This window comes from Heterodontus francisci, chromosome 10 (genome assembly GCF_036365525.1).
Source record: "Heterodontus francisci isolate sHetFra1 chromosome 10, sHetFra1.hap1, whole genome shotgun sequence".
NCBI lineage: Eukaryota > Metazoa > Chordata > Chondrichthyes > Heterodontiformes > Heterodontidae > Heterodontus > Heterodontus francisci.
Window position 1 is genome coordinate 83815424 of NC_090380.1, and position 22973 is coordinate 83838396.

At 45.4% G+C, this 22973-nt stretch overlaps 1 protein-coding gene across 3 annotated transcripts in view; it reads right to left on the reverse strand.

The window, feature by feature from the left end:
- The window catches only part of LOC137374581 (E3 ubiquitin-protein ligase DZIP3-like), a 200254-nt gene that overhangs the window by 20059 nt on the left and 157222 nt on the right, over window positions 1–22973 (reverse strand). For all 3 annotated transcript variants that reach the window (XM_068040905.1, XM_068040904.1, XM_068040903.1), the window contains exons 19-23: window positions 22592–22695; window positions 20471–20561; window positions 11705–11812; window positions 9118–9248; window positions 944–1043 (exon numbers count right to left, since the gene is read on the reverse strand). In XM_068040905.1, the coding sequence (XP_067897006.1) occupies window positions 944–1043; window positions 9118–9248; window positions 11705–11812; window positions 20471–20561; window positions 22592–22695 (534 nt within the window). The remainder of the gene's footprint in view (window positions 1–943; window positions 1044–9117; window positions 9249–11704; window positions 11813–20470; window positions 20562–22591; window positions 22696–22973) is intronic.

Here is a 22973-nt window from a genome sequence, read left to right on the forward strand (position 1 = left end):
ATCATTTGGGTCATATAACAGGCCATGGGTGCAATATCACCCATCTTGCACTACAGTCCAAAATGAACTTCTACTCCACTGGCTCCAACAAGTGCAGGAAGACTATTTCAAACACAACTGGTGGCGAGGTGAAAAAATGGTGGCCCGACCGTGCTGGCCGCATGCCATAGAGCCGCAGCAATCTTTCATATGATGGCTCATTTTCATCCCCGGAGCGGGCTGACTGTCCCCAGAAATGGCGTCAGCTGCCTGTGCGCAGGCGTTGATGCCATTTTTTAAAGGGCTGTCAGCCCTACTGGCTAACTTAAATATTTAAAGATAAATTGAATTAAAATAAATACATCTCTTTGCCCCTCTCCCAACCCCCAATAACAATTAAATTAATTATTTGTCCTCCACCCCACCAAAACACCTTTACCATCTGACCGTCACCTCGCAAACTGCACAAACTTTCAACTACAACCCTTCCCACCATTCCCTACACCCATGACATTAATTTGAACAGTGCTGTGCCTCATTCCCCAGACAGGGATCCGAAGGTGCGGGAGTGCCAGCCACCGAGCAGAAGATTGCAGCGGGACATCAGGAGGTCATGTGAGCTTCATTAAATCAATTATTTTAATTTATTTAAATATTCAAATTGGGGTCCCGTCGCCGAATAGCAGGGGGCCATGAGGCCTTTCCACTGCTGGGAATATTGGGCCGGGCCCTCCCGACGCGGAGTGCGTGGTGGCTCTATCCCGGAGGCATTTCCCAGACCCCTCTGCCACGAAACGTGACTGCGGGGGGGCGGTAAAATTCAGCCCGTTGACTGTTTGCTCCAAAGAAGTGCATTTAAAATTACGAAATATCAGTTATCTAATTAGAATACAATGTATTCTGCATCAGTTATTTCAGTAACTATATTATAGAAATGCAATCAATATCTGAGTTTATTTTATACCTGCTGCTGCACAAACTTCTTAGAAGCTTTTTGATTCTCAACAGCTATCCACAATTCTTGTTCAATTTGTCCTTGATCAACAAAACTACTTAATTCTGACCTGAAAGAAAAAAATTATATACAATTACACAATGTTATACAGATAATGGTCCCGTTTTGTGCCGGCAACTATCCCTGTGTCTTAGTGGTGAGTCCCAAGCTGCACCCTATATTGGTCCTTGGGCATAATTACCATTGAGCCGGGAAGCTAGGGGCTGTAACTTACAGTTTTTTAGTGAAGCGGGACTGAAGACTGGGCTGGCGCAACACCAGCAGTGGTCTGTGGATAAGAGTTGAAGGGGGACAATTGAGGAAGTGAGCAGAGAGGGTGGGGGGGTGGATGTTGGTGAAAGGTGGTGGCAGGTGGCTGCAGAGATGGGGTTGGGGCAGGTAATAGTGGCTGGCAGCGTCCTACGTTCTTTGAGTTTGGGGTCAGAAGGAGTCCTCCTGCTCCTCGTTCAGGTATAATTATATTTTAAAACCATACCTGTTGGTTGCAGCCTAATGGACAATCCTTTTAAGGACTGCCTATTAGATAAAAACAGGTCTACTTGCAGCCTGAGTGCAGCTGGCACCAACTGTCTCAGGGCAAACCAATCTTGCAATTCTGGCTTCAAAATAAGTAAATGTTAGGCCTCTTACTTGCGCTTCAAGCTTGTAATGAGCTTATGCTTTCTGATCGCCATTGCGGAGAGTTAGAGGCTGTTTAGCATGCAAGAAACAAACACTGCGCAGCCGGATTTCTAGGCCATAGCATCTAATTTAAATACCAAAGCTCCTACCAGGTCAGGGTGATATTCCCTTCCTATAGCACGCATCATTATAGCCTTTTCTGAGTAGCACTGTTAATTTGCTAGCAATTTACATTGTGAAATTATGCAAGCTAAGAACTAAGAAAGACTAAGTTCATTTCACATTGGAAACTTACAGCTGACAGAGAAACATGACTCATCCAATTGTTGGACTTGAATGGAGACCCTGAGACAAAAAATTAGTGCAGAGTCATTATGCCAACTGTGCCCAGGAACAAAATTTATTCTTCCAGGGACAATGCAAAATGTCTCCAACAACAATGTTACCTCATTTTAACTCACTAGTGTCTCTAAAGACATAGACATATTTGGAAACACATAGGTTTTATCCTGTTTTGTATCTCTTATACGATGGATGGTAAAGGCAAAAGAAAATAGAAGCCACTACCTGCAGCCATCGAAATCAGGAAATGTGTGTAAAATGGGAAATTTTACTTTCCCAAGGGATTTGTTGGTCCATTGGTGAGCCTTCTAACATTGAGGGCAGGGCAACTGACAGATTTGTAGATAACATAAATAATCTTTTCCTAACACAACATGTTAGTGAGGAAATTAGGGATAAGCAGGTACTTGATTTAGCTCTTAGTAGCAACGCTGATGCAGTATCAAATACCTAGGCAACAGTGACTACAACAGCGTTAGATTCAACTGAAGTTGACAAGAACGTTATGCTAGTGCCAGATCACAAGAGCATTAGATTTGCAAAGATGACAATGGATTTGAATCGGGTCGATTGGGTAACCTTATTAGGTAGGGAAATTACTAATACAGAAGAAAAATGGAATACCTTTAAATGCAAAAGAAATCCATGAATGGCCCCAGAGTTAAAAGGCCATATAGTAAAACCTTGGTATCCTGGCTAATATCTATCCTCCGTTAACATCACAAAAACAGATTACCTGGTCATTATCGCATTGCTGTTGTGGGAGCTTACTGTGTGCAAATAAGCTGCTGCGTTTCCTACCTAACAGTGACTACACTTCAAAAGTACATAATTGGCTGTAAAGTGCTTTGAGTTGTCCAGTCGTCGTGAAAAGCACTATATAACTGCACGTCTTTGTTTCTTTTAACAGTAGTAACTATAGCAAAATCTTTTTCAGCTATGTTAGGAGCAATGTTTTTGCTAAGCCATGTGTGTGCATGGCCACGCAGCAGCCTGGAAGGTACTGCGCAGGTCTTGTTCAGTGTTAAATACTACGCCTGCGAAAAAATTTAAAGGTACCACACATTGTAAAACTGGCTGCAAACAGCATAATTTTACAGGGAACATTAGTCAGGAGTCAAAGGGTTGTTAATGACTGCACAAGGCCGTTGAAGGCTCCCTCAGGACAGATGGCGAACTTGCAGAATATGGCAGAAATTTTAAATCACTACTTTGTATCCATCTTCAGTGGATAATAGTCAGTTACTGATGATGCAGTGTACAGATGACTCTAAAATTGGAAGTGTCAAACTGGATGTGGATATAGCCTTGGACAAAATAAAACATCTCAAAACAGATTGGACTGCTTGCCCTGATGACATTAACATAAAGGTGCTCAATGAATGGCAGCTGTGTTCAGCTTGCTCATACATTTTACTGTTGGCTAGAGTCTGGGATTGTTCCCATGTTCTTGACGAAGGCCCAAATGGTGTCAATAGTCATAAAGGTTAACAAGATAGAAACAGGAAAATACAGACCTGTTAGCATAACTTTGGTTGGAGGAAACTTGCAAGAAGGGATCATTAGAGATACTCTATTTGGCTGTATTGAAGAAAAGTGGCTATTAGAGTCTCTTAATTTGGCTTCTGAAAATTTTTTGAGGATTGGTTGAGTTTTTTGAGGAAGTTACTAGACTGCTGAACAAGGGAGGTAGCCTAGTTGACATCATATAATTGAATTTTCAAAAAAGCATTCAACAAGGTACCTGTCATGCAGGCCCCCACCTGCCAATAATGAGGCACCTTAATTTTGTCACATGGACATTAATCTTAAAATTGTTGCTGGAAAGAAATGAGGGCCTATCACAAGGAATTGCCAGGCCCCTTGCCAGAAAGACATTTTTGCACACTAGCAGACAGTGTTGGAACAAAGGAACCAGTCCCTGCTCCCCAATATACAGAAGACTTGGTCAGAACAGTTTAGTCACAGGACTAACTGGCTGTTGCAGAGTTTTGAACTGAGTGTTATAAATTGGCCACAGAGAATTTGAACTCAAAGCTGTTTGCTCTTGGACTGAAAAGACCTCTCATGACTGGCTCGCCACAGCCTCTCCTGTCTGCTCACATCTTGTTCTCACCAACTTTGGAATCCATTGAAGACACAGGAATCCTAAGAGAGAAAAGTCTCCTAAGGTGAGCAAGGTTTAAGAATAATACTGGGCCCCAACGAAAAGCAAGAATTACCTACAAGCAAGGACTCTACAATGAGCTCGAAGCACAGTAACAAGAAACTCTTCAGATAATGCCTCAAATCTCTCCGCTTTATTTTTCTTCTGCTCTTCTGTCTCTATTTGCATGTGCGTATCGCGTATGCATGCTAGCGTGGGGCGGGGCATGTATCTGTAGGCGTTAACCGAATTAGAGTTTTAAGTTTAAGTTTTAATAAATTTCACTTTTCTTCTTTAAACCTAAGAAAGCCTGGCTAATACCAACTTGTGTATACCATGCCGGGTTCAGACTTTAAGACTTGAGTGAGAAAGTAATCTCGGTATTAAGTACATAAACTTCTTGAGGCTCATGTTAATGCCGCAAGGCTGGAGCAAAAACAAATATTGGGATAATCTAATACAAAACAAAAAGCACTACACTATTCTCAATACAAAACCATAGTTAGGTGTCACCTAAAATACTGTGTCCAGTCTGGGTTCCCTTGCACAAGAGGTGACATGGAAGCCAGGAAAAGGTTCGGTGGAAGGCCACTAGACTGATACCAAGCTTAAAGATCCATAGTTACCACAATAGAGAGCGAGGTCTTCTTACTTTAGTAAAGTGTAGACAGCATGAAGATTTGATTGAGGTCAATAATAATGAAGGGATTAGACTCTTGCCAAGTTTATAGACTATTTGAGTTAGATGGATTATAGAGAATTTAGGTAAAATAAAAGCAAAATACTGCGGATGCTGTAAATCTGAAATAAAAACAAGAAATGCTGGAACCACTCAGCAGGTCTGGCAGCATCTGTGGAAAGAGAAGGAGGGTTAACATTTCGGGTCAGTGACCGTTCTTCGGAACCCCGAAGTTCCGATGAAGGGTCACTGACCCGAAACGTTAACTCTGCTTCTTTCCACAGATGCTGCCAGAACTGCTGAGTGGTTCCAGCATTTCTTGTTTTTATGTAGAGAATTTAGGGACATGCATACAAGTCACGTGAGCATAGAACTGTTAAAAAGCAGAAGGTTTTCTTTTTGCAGAGCTATTGACCTCTGGAACAAGTTGCTGGCTAGTAGACTGAGTATGGATTTACTGAAATGGCTCAAAAGGAAGCTGGAAAAATTCTTAATTATGGCTGAGACGCAGCTCATAAAAGATAGGTGAGGCATGAGCAATGCATATCATAGGGGTTTGATACAACTGAGTGGCTTGCTAGGCCATCTCAGAGGGCATCAAGAGTCAACCACATTGCTGTGGGTCTGGTGTCACATGTAGGCCAGACAAGGTAAGGACAGCAGATTTCCTTCCCTAAAGGACATTAGCGAACCAGATGGGTATTTACAACAATTGACAATGGTTTCATGGCGTCATTAGATTAGCTTTTTAATTCCAGATTTATTAATTGAATTCAAATTCCACCTTCTGCCGTGGTGGGATTCAAACCCATGACACCAGAGCAATACCCTGGGTCTCTGGGTTACCAGACCAGTGACAATACCACTACGTTACTGCCTCCCCAGATCAAATTTCTGGAACTCCCTTCCTAACAGCACTGTGGGTGTACCTACTCCACATGGACTGCAGCGGTTCAAGAAGGCAGACCACCACCCCCTCAAGGGCAATTCGAGATGGGGAATAAATGCTGTCCTAGCCAGCGATACCCACACCCTATGAATGAATTTTAAAAAAACATGCCCATTGATCTCCTGCTTTTAGGAGTCAGAAAGGATTTTCTCAGATTTCACCCCACCTTGAAATAGCCTAGGATTTTTCTCTTTTTTTTTTACCTCTCCCAGGAAATTATGTAGCTGCTAGTGGTTGGGGGCTTTAGAACATAGAATGACAGAGAAAGAAGCCCTTTGAGTCCATGCCAGCTCTCTGCAAGAGCAATCCAGCTAGCCATACTCCCCCACCCTTTCCCTGTAGCCCTGCAAACTTTTCTCTTCAGGTGCTTACCCAATTCTCTATTGAAAATCCAGGGTATTGGGGGTAATGTGTTGACATGGATTGAAGATTGGCTAACACACAGAAGGCAGAATGTCGGGATCAATGGGTCTTTTTCAGGTTGGAAAGCCGTAACTAGTGAGGCGCCACAAGGATCGGTCCTAGGGCCTCAACTATTTACTATCTATATCAATGACTTGGAGGAATGTAGTGTATCCAAATTTGCTGACAATACAAAAATAAGTGGGAAGGCATGTTGTGATGAGGCCATAAAGAATCTGCAGATGAATATAGATAAGTTAAGTGAGTGGGCAAAAACTTGGAAGATGGAGTTCAATGTGGGAAAGTGTGAGGTCACCACTTTGGTAGGAAGAATAAAAAGGCAGATTATTATTTAGATGGAGAAAGACTACAAAATACTGCAGTACAAAGGGATCTGGGTGTTCCTGTACATGAAACACAAAATGTTAGCATGCAGGTGCAGCAAGTAATTAGGAAGGCAAATGGAATTTTGGCCTTTATTGCGAGGGGGTTAGAGTTTAAAAATAGGGAAGTATTGTTACAACTGTACAGGCTGTTGGTGAGGTGACACCTGGAGTACTGTGTACAGTTTTGGTCTCCATATTTAAGGAAGGATATACTAGCATTGGAGGCAGTTCAGAAAAGGTTCACTGGACTGATTCCTGGGTTGAAGCGCTTGTCTTATTAAGAACAGCTAAACAGATTAGGCCTTTATTCATTAGAGTTCAGAAGAATGAGAGCTGATTTTATTGAAACATAAGATTTTAAGGGAGCTTGACAGGGTAGATGTTGAGAATATGTTTCCACTGGTGGGGGAATCTTGAACTAGGGTACATAGTTACAAAATAAGGGGGCACACATTTAAGACTGAAATGCGAAGGAATTTCTTCTCCCAAAGGGTGCTGAATCTCTGGAATTCTCTACCTCAGAGTTCTGGAGGCTAAGTCACTAAATGTATTTAAGGAGGAGATAGCTAGATTTTTGAAATCTCGAGGAGTCGAGGGGTATGCGAAGCAGACCTAAATGAGGAGTTGAGGCCTGGGACAGATCAGCCATGATCATATTGAATGGTGGGGCAGGCTTGAGGGGCTGAATGACCTACTCCTGCTCCTAGTTCTTATGTATCTGCCTCCACCACCCTCTCAGGCAGTACATTCCAGATCCTAATCACTCGCTGCATAAAAAGGTTCTTCCTCATGTCGCCTTTGGTTTTTTTGTCAATCACCTTAAATCTGCGCCTTCTGTTTCTCTTTAACTGGACCTCTCATGATTTTGAACACCTCTGTCAATCTCCTCTCAACCTTCTCTTCTGGGAGAACTACCCCAGCTTCTCCAATCTATCCACGTAACTGAAGTGTCTCATCCCTGGAGCTATTCTTGTGAATCTTTTCTGCACCCTCTCTAAAGCCTTTACATCCTTCCTGAAGTGCGATGTCCAGAATTGCACACACTACTCCAGTTGAGGCCAAACCAGTGTTTTATAAAGGTTCACCGCAACTTTTTGCTTTTTGTACACTATGCCTCTATTTATAAAGCCCAAGATCCTGTAGGCCTTTTTAACTACTCTCGTTACCTGCCCTGGCATCTTCAATGATTTGTGCACAAATACCTTTGTTCCTGCACCCCCTTTAGAATTCTACCCTTTAGTTTATATTGCTTCTCCTTGCTCTTCCTACCAGAATGTATCACTTTGCCCTTCTCTGCATTAAATTTCATCTGCCACATGTCTGCCCATTCCATCAGCCTGTTTATGTTCTCTTGAAGTATATCACTATCCTGCTCACAGTTCACCATACTTTCCAAGGTGATGGGAGATCATGATGCTGAATTGCACCATGACAATATGGAACAGTTTCGATGGATTTACCTGCCTGCCACTTTTGTACATGTGTATCTTAGATTTTATGTGATCATGACCCATTTCTAAATAATATGACACACTGATGCCAAAGTGCGAAATATAAAATTTAATAGCATAATTTCATCATATTGTAGCCTCAGTTTTAAAAGATATTGAAATTTTGATACATGAAGTTAGATTTCTTAGTTTCAATGAAGGTAAGAAAAAAGAAAGTTCCACAGGCATCATTTGCCTGCTGTCCTCCAACGCACAATTCAGGGAAGAAGTGAGGATTTAATGATGACTGAATTAATGATGATTGAATTAATTATGTCAAATTTATTGTTCCTGCAAGAAAACAAAATACTTATGGGGTCCCATTTGGATTCTATATTCTATGCCTAGTTTAGAAAGGGGCAAAATTTCATTCTTTTTTCAGCAATTTTCTCCCCTGCCACCCTTGATTCATTAACTTCTTGTTGGGTTATAACATGAGTGCCTTCCAATACGTCATCTGTTGGAAGACTATTTTACCACAGGGAGCACCATAGAGGAGACAAACTCTTTGTACCTAATTGCTGCACACACTCAATTCTAGTGTCGTTGGTTTGCAATTATGAATGGAAACCTGGCTGCTTAATCCAGGTGCAATAAAGACAATTGTAGTACCAAACTGAGACCTCCAAACTCATTACATAATGACAATGGAACCTGGGATCTGCATGGATTACCTACTCACTGGATAATCTTGCTAAGCCATTGGGAAAGCCTTCATGGTATATTTATGAGGCGATGATTGACAAAATATTTTTGAAATTACCAGTGCTGCTGATAGCTGTGTAGATTTTCATTCATTTATACCTGGTTTAGGATTCTGGTAACTGATGAAATAGTATCAATATGATTGTAGCCAAAAGAAAGTTAAATTGGAACAACTCGCATATTTTGCAATTTTCATATGATATCCAATTCTGGAAGAAAGTGAGATTTCAATGGTAGAAGGTTGATGAGAATCAGATAAAGAAACATTTCAAACCCATTGGAATCATTGGCCTACAAAAGATGCTCCTAAGCTATAATCATTAAGTATGCTCAATGGTAATGACATTGACTTCATTAAGACATCAGTGCCAAACATAAAACTTAGAACTGGTTTTATACCTACCTGTTTGCATACCCTTGTAGTAGGCTGGATGCTGCAGTGGCTGTGGTAGCAGCAGTTGTGGTTGTAGCATGCATTTGTAGAGAATGCTGAGCCCCTGGTAAATACCGAGAGTTCACTTTCCTTCCAGATTTCTACAAGCAGAAGTTAAATTTAACAGATAAATTTGTAGGTAAATATGCAATATTTCCAATGTTAAACTCTCTCCAGATTCCCTATTAATACCAAGTTTCAAGATCTTCTTAAATATTTGTCGATAAAGGCAGTGTTGAAGCTGAGCCATAAAGATGAAATTCAATTCATGGTCTGTGCTCATATTAGCTATTCTCAGCATGGCTAGCAGTGGGGGTACCCCAAATGACATTATCATACCTGATCCTGGTGATGTTGGGAACATAGAGAACAGGAAAACATGAACAAATGATCCAGGGAAGGGATAAGTCAGCTAGCGTTATGCTCCTGATTGTTATCTAGTGATTCCCCGATGGAAAGCTTTTTTTTTATTCTTTCAGGGGATGTGTGTGTCGCTGGCTATGCCAGTATTTGTTGCCCATCGCTAATTGCCCTTGAGAAGGTAGTGGTATTGCCCCTTCCTGAACCGCTGCAATCCATGTGGTGCTGTAAGGAAGGGAGTTCCAGGATTTTGACCCAGCAACAGTGAAGGAATGGCGATATAGTTCCAAGTTAGGATGGTGTGTGGTTTGGAGGGGAACTTGCAGGTGGTGATGTTCCCTTGTGTCTGCTGTCCTTGTCCTTCTAGGTGGTAGAGGTTGCAGGTTTGGAAGGTGCTTGAAGGAGGCGTGGCGCGTTGCTTTTTGTATATGATACACACTGCTGCCACTATGCGCCAATGCTGGATGCTATGCACATTAGTGAGAAGGCGAGGCTTAAATATTGGATATAATGTCTCTCATAGTCAAATGGCGTCCAATATTCACTATTTACTCTCTATTCTTACACAGTATGACTACTAGAACGCAATACCAAAATGGAACTTAAGGAAGTCAATATTTACAGGAGAAGTTGGGGGGAGGGGGGGTGGGGGTTTAGAAGATAAGGGTAAAATAGATTGTAAATATGGAATGTCTTGCAGCTTGTTGGGTAAGTGCACTAACTAGTGTGATACTGATTCATACAAGCCATTAAGGTCCCAATTTTAATGCCATGTTTGTGCTCAGCTAGGATAGTCATGTGGGCACTACAATGGCTTCTGTAGACCAAAGATAAGAAATATATCAGAAAGTGCTCCCACATCTGATATATTTGTGTGTGTGTGTGTGTTTGTGCACGTGCGTGTTTGTGTGTGCGTGTGAGAAAGAGAGAAAATAACGACTCTGCACAACATTTTGCATGACTCTGATGTCTCAGGTTTCAATAACCTGCCAATACTCAAACAGGAAGCTAGCAGTTGTCCATATTAGATTAGATTAGATTAGAGATACAGCACTGAAACAGGCCCTTTGGCCCACCAAGTCTGTGCCGACCAGCAACCACCCATTTATACTAATCCTACACTAATCCCATATTCCTACCAAACATCCCCATCTGTCCCTATATTTCCCTACCACCTACCTATACTAGTGACAATTTATAATGGCCAAATTACCTACCAACCTGCAAGTCTTTTGGCTTGTGGGAGGAAACCGGAGCACCCGGAGAAAACCCACGCAGAAACAGGGAGAACTTGCAAACTCCACACAGGCAGTGCCCAGAATCGAACCCGGGTCCCTGGAGCTGTGAGGCTGCAGTGCTAACCACTGCGCCACTGTGCCGCCCAAGTGCTGACAGCCATCCATATAACCATATCTCACCATGAGTCAGCATCTTTAGAAAAGGGGAGCAGGCTGGGAGTAAAATGCAGTAAGGATCCTAATTACATGATTTTGGGGTTTTCTCCAAATCCAACTGCATTTCCTTCTTTTGGTGCTATGGTGGAGCTCTCCAAATATATAAAAAGTGATACTTCTTCAAAAACTGCAGTCATCACTAAAAATACTGCATCTGAAACGTAGTCAATATATTTTCTTCAGATTCTTTTCACCCAATCAAAATTGCTATCTCTCTTAAAACACACACTTATACCCATTAAACCAGTCATGTCAGGGTCCCTCATTCTTTGAGGTGCTGATTTACAAAGTGGACTCAAATCTTTAATTTGAGCTAAACAAATATCCATCTCCAAAAGATGCGACCACAATTAAAATGAACATTCCAGATTAGTTCTTGTATATTACGAACATTCCTGTGGATTCACTTCAACTAGACTTATACCAAATATAATGGGAAAAAATCTGGAGGTAGACATCTGGTTATATTGGTTTAAGTCAAACTTTGGACTGATTTAATGTGAATCCACACTATATTAAAACACATGTTAAACAAAAGTGTATTATTATGTTCTTCCTATTTCTTCAGAGTTAAATTGAAATTCCAACATTTCCTTACAACTCAGTCGTTCATGTTTTCCTGTTCCCAATATCACTGAATGAGCTTGCTGTATCTTTCTAGTTTTTTTTGTCCATTATAACTGCAATTGAATCAAGTATCCACTTATCCAGACTCCACTGCACAAAGAAAACAGACTACTTACTAGAATGTGCAAAGCGAGAGGGGTTGGTGGTTCAGGATTGCTGAGTACAGGAAGATTTCTCAGTTTGGCTCCATTTTTGATCAGATAGATATGATTGCTGAAATTTGTCTAAACAGTGAAGAAAAAAAAGTTTCCAGTTAATAATCACTACTTAGTATCACTTTCTCCATTGGAAATGAATTTGATTCAAATTATAGATCATCACGAGGGAGTATCTATACTGCTTATTGTGGTCCTGAGTCTTACAGTCCAGGGAGGTTTCAAGTCTGATTCTGGTTTGTATTGAGTTAATTAACTGATCTCAGTTGGTATTGTGAGAGGGATACCAGAATTAGTTCCATTGCCCCTGAGATAGGAAGAACAAAAAGCCAAGTCTGAAGGGGATCAGACTAGCTCTATTAAGTAGATATGGATATGGCAGTGTCAATACATAAGAACTTAAGAAAAAGAAAAATTTCCTTACAACCCATTCATTCATGTTTTCCTGTTCTCTATGTTCCCAAAATCACTGAATGAGCTTGCTGTATCTTTCTAGTTTTTTTGTCCATTATAACTATAATGGAATCAAGTATCCACTAATCCAGACTCCACTGCACGGAGAAAACAGTCTAATTACCAGAATGTGCAAAGCAAGAGGGGTTGGTGGTTCAGGCAATACGGCCCCATGAGCCTGCTCTGCCATTCAATAAGATCATGAATATTCTACAACAATTCCACTTTCCCACCCGATCCCCATATCCTTTGATTCCCTCAGTGTCTAAAAATCTATCAATCTCGGATTTGAATATATTCAATGAGTTTCCCAGCCCTCTGGGGTAGAGAATTCCGAAGATTCACAATCCTCTGAGTGAAGAAATTTGTCCTCAGCTCAGCCTTGAGACTATGACTCACAGTTCTAGACTCTTGAGCCAGGAGAACCAGCTCTCAGCATGTCAAGCCTGTTAAGAATTTTATACATTTCAATGGGATCCCGTCTCAATCTTTTAAACTGCAAATAATATAGGCTCATTCTACTCAATACCTCCTCATAGGACAACCTTCTCATTCCAGGAAATCAATCTAGTGAACCTTCTCTAAGGTATATATATCAATCCTTAGGTAAGAGGACCAAAACTGTACAGAGTACACCAGGTGTGGTCTCATGAAAGTCCTATATAATTATACTCCAACTCACTTGCAATAAAGGCTAACATACCATTTGCTTGCTGTACTTGCAATGATTTATATTCACAATTTAATTCCATCAGAAATTCCCTCATGTCTTTGAGCTGTTAAATACTTGAAAACGGCTTGCCAGACACCGTAAATTTATTCTTGGAACCAAGCTATTTGATATGTAGGCCAGGTGTCAAAAGAAAAACAGATAAAATAGCTGGTGTTCATAGTCTATCTGTCAGAGTAGGAAAATTGATTAATAACTTATTTGCACATCTGCTAACAAGGGACTGCTTTGATCTGAGGTCTTCTTCAAATGAAGCTGACAGCTTCAAAGCGAACCACAAATAGAACTTAACAGCGGTCTTCATAGAATCACAGAAGGCCATTCATCCTGTCGTGCCCGTGCCAGCTCTTTGAAAGAGCCATTCAATGTGTTCCACCCCCCTGTTCTTTCCCCATGGTCCTGCGATTTTTTTATTTGTTAATTCACAATTCTCCCCTACACATCCAAGTTGTGGTAATAGGAGAGGCTCAGTGGAGTGAAAGTGTCCACATTATATTCCTCAAAGACTCAGTTAAAAGATTTTGAAAAAAGAGTGATGTTTATTACCTTTTGGAATGGACTGAATGTGATGGGTAGCCAAGGTAATCAAAAGTAGAATGCATAGCTAGCTGGATTCAAGTCAAATAGCACAGACTAGGAGGTAAAGGGAAGCTATTCAGAGTGGCAAAAGGTGGAAAGTGGGATCCCACAAGTATCAATGCTGGGACCTCTGTTGTTCACAATTTATATTAACAACTTAAACTTCGGAATCAAAAACACAATCTCTAAATTTGCAGATGACACCAAATTGGGAGTTGGTCAATACTGAGAAGGACTGCAACAAATTGCTAAAAGACATTTAAAAAACTTGCAGAATGGGCATCTAATTGGCAAATGAATTTCAAGATAAGAGTAAGTTTTACATTTTGCTAAAAAAAAATAATGTCACATATTACTTAAAAAATAACAACCTAAATGGGTTAGAGGAGCAAAGGGATCTGGGAGTACAAATACACAAAACACTTTAGGTAGTGACATAGGTTAATAAGGCATTAAAAAAAGCAAATCAAGCATTGATGTTTACTTCTACAGGATTAGAATTGAAAAGTGGAAAAGTTACGCTAAACTTGTGTGATCTAACCAAGGTTTGATATTATAAAAAAGATAGCGAGGCACTGGAGAGGGTGCAAAAAAAGATTTACAAGGATGATACCAGAACTTCGAGATTATATCCAGTAGGAAAGGATGAACAGGTTGCGTCTCTTTTCTCTTGGAAAGCAAAAGCTGAGGGGTGACCTAATAGTAGTCTTCAAAATTAAGAAAGGTTCTGATACAGTAGACACAGAGAATGTTTTCATATGTGGGGAAGAGTGAAACTAGAGGCCATCAATCTAAGATAGTCACCAAGAAATAAAATAGGGAATTCAGAAAAATCTTTACTGGAGAGTGGTGTGAATGTGGAACCCACTACCACAGGGAGTAGTTGAGGCAAATAGTATAGATGACTCGATGGGCCGAATGGCCGCCTTCTATGCCGTAAATGACTCTATGTATCTAAGGGGAGGTGAGATAAGCACATGAGGTAGAAGAGAATACAGGGTTATTCTGATAGAGATAGATAGCAAAGGACAGGAAAAGGCTTGAGTACAGCATAGTGTGAAGTGATTCATTTTGGTAGGAAGAATGAAGACAGGTAATATAAAATGAAGGGTACAATTCTAAAGGGGCACAGGAACAGAGGGGCTTGGGTGTATATGTGCACAAATCATTGAAGGTGGCAGGGCAGGTTGAAAAAGCAGTTAATAAAGCATACGGGATTCTGGGCTTTATTAGTACGGGCATAAAGTACAAAAGCAAGGAAATTATGATAAACCTGTATAAAACGCTGTTTCAGCCTCAACAGAGTATTGTGTTCAATTCTGGGCACCAGACTTCAGGAAAGATGTGGAAGTATTGGAGAGGTGGCAGAAAGATTCATAAGAATGGTTTCAGGAATGAGAAACTTCAGTTACATGGATAGATTGGAGAAGCTGGGGCGGTTCTCCTTGGAGAAGAGAAGATTGAGGGGAATCGATGGAGGTTTTCAAAATCATGAGGGGTCTGGACAGAGTAGATAGGGAGAAACTGTTCCTGTTGGTGGAAAGGTCGAGAACCAGAGGTGACTGGCAGAAGAAGCAACGGTGAGATGAGGAAAAACTTTTTTATGCAGCGAGTGGTTAGGATCTGGAATGCACTGCCTGAGAGTGTGGTGGAGACAGCTTCAATCGTGGCTTTCAAAAGAGAATTGGATAATTCTCTGAAGAGAAAAAATCTGCCGGCTGCGGGGAAAAGTTGGGGGAGTGAGACGAGTTGAGCTGTTCTCGCAAAGAGCAGGCATGGACATGACGGGCTGAACGGCCTCCTTCTGTGCCGCAACCATTCTATGGGCAGGATTTTATATCCCTGCTGCCAGGTGGCCATTTTACATATTCACAGCGACTGCCCTTCCAATCACATGATGGGGGTAGCCTTGGTGACACCGTTCATGGCGCCACCTGTTGAAGGAGTAGGAGCTGGCACCATTTTTAAAAGGCTGCCAGTCCTGTAAATAGTACATCATAATGCAGAGTTCACCCCTGTCCCTAACCCATCAGTGTGCTGAGTTCACTTCCTCCCCCCACCCATCAGTGTGCTCAGTTCACTTCCTCCCCCCACCCATCAGTGTGCTCAGTTCACTTCCTCCCCCCACCCATCAGTGTGCTCAGTTCACTTCCTCCCCCCACCCATCAGTGTGCTCAGTTCACTTCCTCCCCACGCCCTTCAGAGTGCTCAGTTCACTTCCTCCCCACGCCCTTCAGAGTGCTCAGTTCACCTCCTCCCCACGCCCTTCAGAGTGCTCAGTTCACTTCCTCCCCACGCCCTTCAGAGTGCTCAGTTCACCTCCTCCCCCCACCCATCAGTGTGCTGAGTTCACCTCCTCCCCCCACCCATCAGAGTGCTGAGTTCACCTCCTCCCCCCACCCATCAGAGTGCTGAGTTCACCTCCTCCCCCCACCCATCAGAGTGCTGAGTTCACCTCCTCCCCCCACCCATCAGAGTGCTGAGTTCACCTCCTCCCCCCACCCATCAGAGTGCTGAGTTCACCTCCTCCCCCCACCCATCAGAGTGCTGAGTTCACCTCCTCCCCCCACCCATCAGAGTGCTGAGTTCACCTCCTCCCCCCACCCATCAGAGTGCTGAGTTCACCTCCTCCCCCCCACCCATCAGAGTGCTGAGTTCACCTCCTCCCCCCCACCCATCAGAGTGCTGAGTTCACCTCCTCCCCCCACCCATCAGAGTGCTGAGTTCACCTCCTCCCCCCACCCATCAGAGTGCTGAGTTCACCTCCTCCCCCCACCCATCAGAGTGCTGAGTTCACCTCCTCCCCCCACCCATCAGAGTGCTGAGTTCACCTCCTCCCCCCACCCATCAGAGTGCTGAGTTCACCTCCTCCCCCCACCCATCAGAGTGCTGAGTTCACCTCCTCCCCCCACCCATCAGAGTGCTGAGTTCACCTCCTCCCCCCACCCATCAGAGTGCTGAGTTCACCTCCTCCCCCCACCCATCAGAGTGCTGAGTTCACCTCCTCCCCCCACCCATCAGAGTGCTGAGTTCACCTCCTCCCCCCACCCATCAGAGTGCTGAGTTCACCTCCTCCCCCCACCCATCAGAGTGCTGAGTTCACCTCCTCCCCCCACCCATCAGAGTGCTGAGTTCACCTCCTCCCCCCACCCATCAGAGTGCTGAGTTCACCTCCTCCCCCCACCCATCAGAGTGCTGAGTTCACCTCCTCCCCCCACCCATCAGAGTGCTGAGTTCACCTCCTCCCCCCACCCATCAGAGTGCTGAGTTCACCTCCTCCCCCCACCCATCAGAGTGCTGAGTTCACCTCCTCCCCCCACCCATCAGAGTGCTGAGTTCACCTCCTCCCCCCACCCATCAGAGTGCTGAGTTCACCTCCTCCCCCCACCCATCAGAGTGCTGAGTTCACCTCCTCCCCCCACCCATCAGAGTGCTGAGTTCACCTCCTCCCCCCACCCATCAGAGTGCTGAGTTCACCTCCTCCCCCCACCCATCAGAGTGCTGAGTTCACCTCCTCCCCCCACCCATCAGAGTGCTGAGTTCACCTCCTCCCCCCACCCATCAGAGTGCTGAGTTCACCTCCTCCCCCCACCCATCAGAGTGCTGAGTTCACCTCCTCCCCCCACCCATCAGAGTGCTGAGTTCACCTCCTCCCCCCACCCATCAGAGTGCTGAGTTCACCTCCTCCCCCCACCCATCAGAGTGCTGAGTTCACCTCCTCCCCCCACCCATCAGAGTGCTGAGTTCACCTCCTCCCCCCACCCATCAGAGTGCTGAGTTCACCTCCTCCCCCCACCCATCAGAGTGCTGAGTTCACCTCCTCCCCCCACCCATCAGAGTGCTGAGTTCACCTCCTCCCCCCACCCATCAGAGTGCTGAGTTCACCTCCTCCCCCCACCCATCAGAGTGCTGAGTTCACCTCCTCCCCCCACCCATCAGAGTGCTGAGTTCACCTCCTCCCCCCACCCATCAGAGTGCTGAGTTCACCTCCTCCCCCCACCCATCAGAGTGCTGAGTTCACCTCCTCCCCCCACCCATCAGAGTGCTGAGTTCACCTCCTCCCCCCACCCATCAGAGTGCTGAGTTCACCTCCTCCCCCCACCCATCAGAGTGCTGAGTTCACCTCCTCCCCCCACCCATCAGAGTGCTGAGTTCACCTCCTCCCCCCACCCATCAGAGTGCTGAGTTCACCTCCTCCCCCCACCCATCAGAGTGCTGAGTTCACCTCCTCCCCCCACCCATCAGAGTGCTGAGTTCACCTCCTCCCCCCACCCATCAGAGTGCTGAGTTCACCTCCTCCCCCCACCCATCAGAGTGCTGAGTTCACCTCCTCCCCCCACCCATCAGAGTGCTGAGTTCACCTCCTCCCCCCACCCATCAGAGTGCTGAGTTCACCTCCTCCCCCCACCCATCAGAGTGCTGAGTTCACCTCCTCCCCCCACCCATCAGAGTGCTGAGTTCACCTCCTCCCCCCACCCATCAGAGTGCTGAGTTCACCTCCTCCCCCCACCCATCAGAGTGCTGAGTTCACCTCCTCCCCCCACCCATCAGAGTGCTGAGTTCACCTCCTCCCCCCACCCATCAGAGTGCTGAGTTCACCTCCTCCCCCCACCCATCAGAGTGCTGAGTTCACCTCCTCCCCCCACCCATCAGAGTGCTGAGTTCACCTCCTCCCCCCACCCATCAGAGTGCTGAGTTCACCTCCTCCCCCCACCCATCAGAGTGCTGAGTTCACCTCCTCCCCCCACCCATCAGAGTGCTGAGTTCACCTCCTCCCCCCACCCATCAGAGTGCTGAGTTCACCTCCTCCCCCCACCCATCAGAGTGCTGAGTTCACCTCCTCCCCCCACCCATCAGAGTGCTGAGTTCACCTCCTCCCCCCACCCATCAGAGTGCTGAGTTCACCTCCTCCCCCCACCCATCAGAGTGCTGAGTTCACCTCCTCCCCCCACCCATCAGAGTGCTGAGTTCACCTCCTCCCCCCACCCATCAGAGTGCTGAGTTCACCTCCTCCCCCCACCCATCAGAGTGCTGAGTTCACCTCCTCCCCCCACCCATCAGAGTGCTGAGTTCACCTCCTCCCCCCACCCATCAGAGTGCTGAAGTTCACCTCCTCCCCCCACCCATCAGAGTGCTGAGTTCACCTCCTCCCCCCACCCATCAGAGTGCTGAGTTCACCTCCTCCCCCCACCCATCAGAGTGCTGAGTTCACCTCCTCCCCCCACCCATCAGAGTGCTGAGTTCACCTCCTCCCCCCACCCATCAGAGTGCTGAGTTCACCTCCTCCCCCCACCCATCAGAGTGCTGAGTTCACCTCCTCCCCCCACCCATCAGAGTGCTGAGTTCACCTCCTCCCCCCACCCATCAGAGTGCTGAGTTCACCTCCTCCCCCCACCCATCAGAGTGCTGAGTTCACCTCCTCCCCCCACCCATCAGAGTGCTGAGTTCACCTCCTCCCCCCACCCATCAGAGTGCTGAGTTCACCTCCTCCCCCCACCCATCAGAGTGCTGAGTTCACCTCCTCCCCCCACCCATCAGAGTGCTGAGTTCACCTCCTCCCCCCACCCATCAGAGTGCTGAGTTCACCTCCTCCCCCCACCCATCAGAGTGCTGAGTTCACCTCCTCCCCCCACCCATCAGAGTGCTGAGTTCACCTCCTCCCCCCACCCATCAGAGTGCTGAGTTCACCTCCTCCCCCCACCCATCAGAGTGCTGAGTTCACCTCCTCCCCCCACCCATCAGAGTGCTGAGTTCACCTCCTCCCCCCACCCATCAGAGTGCTGAGTTCACCTCCTCCCCCCACCCATCAGAGTGCTGAGTTCACCTCCTCCCCCCACCCTTCAGAGTGCTGAGTTCACTTCCTCCCCCCACCCTTCAGAGTGCTGAGTTCACTTCCTCCCCCCACCCTTCAGAGTGCTGAGTTCACTTCCTCCCCCCACCCATTAGTGCTGAGTTCACTTCCTCCCCCCACCCATTAGTGCTGAGTTCACTTCCTCCCCCCACCCATTAGTGCTGAGTTCACTTCCTCCCCCCACCCATTAGTGCTGAGTTCACTTCCTCCCCCCACCCATTAGTGCTGAGTTCACTTCTTCCCCCCACCCATCAGTATGCTGAGTTCACTTCCTCCCCCCACCCATCAGAGTGCTGAGTTTACCTCTGCCCCCCACCCATCAGAGTGCCGAGTTTACCTCCTCCCCCCACCCATCAGAATGCTGAGTTTACCTCCTCCCCCCACACATCAGAGTGCAGCTTACACCCCTTCCCCGCACCCCCACCCTTCAGAGTGCAGAGTTTATCTCCTTCCTCCTACCCACCAGAGTGCAGAGTTTACCCCTTCACCACCTGGATGGTGCCAGCTTTCCCTGGATGGGAAAGTGAAGGTGCCTGAGTGCTGCTTGTCATGCTGAGGATCGGGAACTGAAGGTAAGATCACTGCGGTCATGGAAACGTATTATTTAAACATAGTAACTCAGGTCCCATTGCATAGCAGGGGGGGAGGGGCCACCAGGAAGATCGGGCCTGACAATTCTCTCCCCCCCCCACCCCACCCCCACCACGGAACCCGACATTGGCCTGGGAACAAAATCCAGCCCTACGATTCTAAATGCTGGTATAGACTGATTGGGCTGAATATGCTATGTAATTCCATGCACAAAAGATAACAAAGGGCTAACTGTCACTCTTGTGCATTACTCCCTTACAAGGCATGTATAAGGTTGAAAGTTTTAGTTCGTAAGAGATGTGGGTCTGCTTATATAACCTGTTTTTTGCTAAAATTGTAGCTAGGATACCATAGCAACACACAGTTCAAGATTTTTCAGAAAAGCATCAAAATAAGGATGAAATTTATAGGTATATATTAATGACAATTTGAATAGATTCAAATTATTAATTTAGATCTATTTACAAAATTATAATACTCTATGAAAAGAAAAAAATAAATTAAAATTTAGACAAGTACATACCTTTGTGTATTCAATTTTACTTCTGAGATCAGCAGCAACAGCTTCCCACTTGTTTATCGCAGCCGGGATCTGTGATGGGTCAGCAATCTGCCTGCAATTTAAGGGTAGTGTATATGTGTACAAAGTAAACATCTCAGCCTAGGATCTCAATGATGCCACACCCGTTTTTCAAGCCTCTCTCATACTATACTGCGAATACAAAGCAAGGGCAGAAAGTAAGCTGTGAGCAGGACACAAAGGCCAGGATTTTATCCAGGCGATGGGGGTATTGACCTCCGGCAAAAGCACTGCTGAGAACACCACATCGCCCCTTCTGTGGGAAGCCCGCTGAATCAAGTGCCAATTAGGCACTTAATTGGACAGTGGCGGGCCTTCTACGGGATCAAGGACCCCGGCGACGGAAGTCCCACGGAGGTGGTGGCTGCTGCCAGTGGAGCACCCACCCGAGGCCTAGAAGCAATGTTGGACAGAGGCCACAGATAGGTCAGGGTGGGAGGGGTCTCATGGAGTGGTGGCCGCGGGGGAGGTGGGTGTAGGGGGGTCGGCAACAAGGGCAAGGGATGGCTCTCAGCAGGCCCCACTTTGCGATGCCGGGTCCCTTGTTCAGGCACTGTGCCTTTTAACGAGGGACCACCACCCACCACTGCCACCCACCCCCACCACCCCCCCCCCACCCCCCCAAACCACAGGAGCTGGCAAACAACCTGCATGGTTATTCTTGCCGTGCTTCCTGTGCAGTGATAGGCTTGGCCACAGCCGGGCTAATTGCAGTGGCAGTGGGATGAGACCCTTAATTGGACATTAATCACCCACTTCAGGGCCTCAACTCGCAGTGCAGTAGGAAGGCTGTTCACAGGCCTTCCCACCTGGACTTAATTTCAGCAGAGGCCGGAAGGTGGCAGGGCTCCTGAGGTTATTCGCTTTGGTAGGAAGAATAGAAAAACAGAATATTTTAAATGGTGAGAAACTATTAAATGTTGGCGTTCAGAGGGATTTGGGTGTCCTTGCACAAGTAACACAGAAAGTTTACATGAAGGTACAGCAAGGCATTAAGAAGGCAAATGGCATGTTGGTCTTTATTGCGGGGGGGGTTGGAGTTCAAGACTCAGCAGGTCTTGCTGCAATTGTACTGGACTTTGGTGAGACCACACTTGGAGTACTGCATACAATTGTAGTCTTCATACCTAAGAAAGGATATACTTGTCTTACAGTTGGTGCAACTAGATTGAGTCCCAGGATGAGAGGGCTATCCTATGAGGAAATATTGAGTAGAATGGGCCTACATCTCTAGAGTTTTGAAGAATGAGGTGCGAACTCATTCAAACACACAAGATTCTGAGAGGCTAGATAGGGTAGAAGCTGAGAGGCTGTTTCCCTTGGCTGAAAGAGTCTCAGGGTAAGAGGTCGGTCATTTTAGACTGAGATGAGGAGAAATTTCTTCGCTCAGATGTCTGTAAATCTTTGTAATTCTCTATCCCAGATGACTCTGGATGCTCAGTCATTGAGTATATTCAAGGCTAAGATCGATTAGACTTTTGGAATAATAAGGGAATCAAGGCATATGTGGATCAGGCATAAAAGTGGAGTTGAGGTCGAGGATCAGCCATGATCTTATTAAATGGTGGAGCAGGCTCGAGGGACCCTATGGTCTATTCCTGCTCCTAGTTCTTATGTTCTTAAACATTGTGTCAAAAGTGCGTTGCCCTGTATTTTGGTAAAGGCAGTAAAAGGGATGTCCAAGGCCCATGCCTGAAACATGCATTAGGCTCTTTGCATAAGTAAACTATGGGCCCAAAACTTGTTTGAGGCTCCCTTTCCAAAACTGGGCTCCCCTTGATTGCATTAAGGAACGCATGGTCTCTGTGCAGCCTAACCAGTGGCCCTTAATGGAACCAAAAAAGAAAAGCTACTCCTAAGCAGCCAAAGCTAAAAAATGAACATGATTGTCAGAAATTTGGGTAGTTAAAGTTTAGAACTCTGATTGGTTAGTTTGATGACAGCACAGTCTATAAATAGAGTTTAATGAGGCATAGATTCATTCTGTTCAAATGTAATCAGTCTATAGTTATAAGACAAATAATAGACAACTTTCTGCAGAATTCATTAAAATCAAATAAATACCCCTTTATCTTATCCCTAAGCATGCTTAGCTGATGTTCTGTCTCCAACAGGGCATCCTGCAGGTTCCTCAGTAAGAAATCTCTGCGCATCTCCAGCAAAAGACACTATCACAGAAACATAACCACTTCAGTATATATTCCTTTCGTTCAATTTTGGTTCAAGTCTACCTTTATAAAGAACATAATGACAAACCACATTTAGGCAGAGAATCTAGAGAACAATACCTCCCCTGATAAACATTAAATTAATCTGGAAAGCATTTCTGTGAATATAAAAGGCCATCAATATGATTTGAAAAGAACGTTTCTGTTGATTAACATTCAGAATGTAAAACCAGCCAATCTAATAACTGAAAAGTACTAAGTGTACTAAGATATCACAA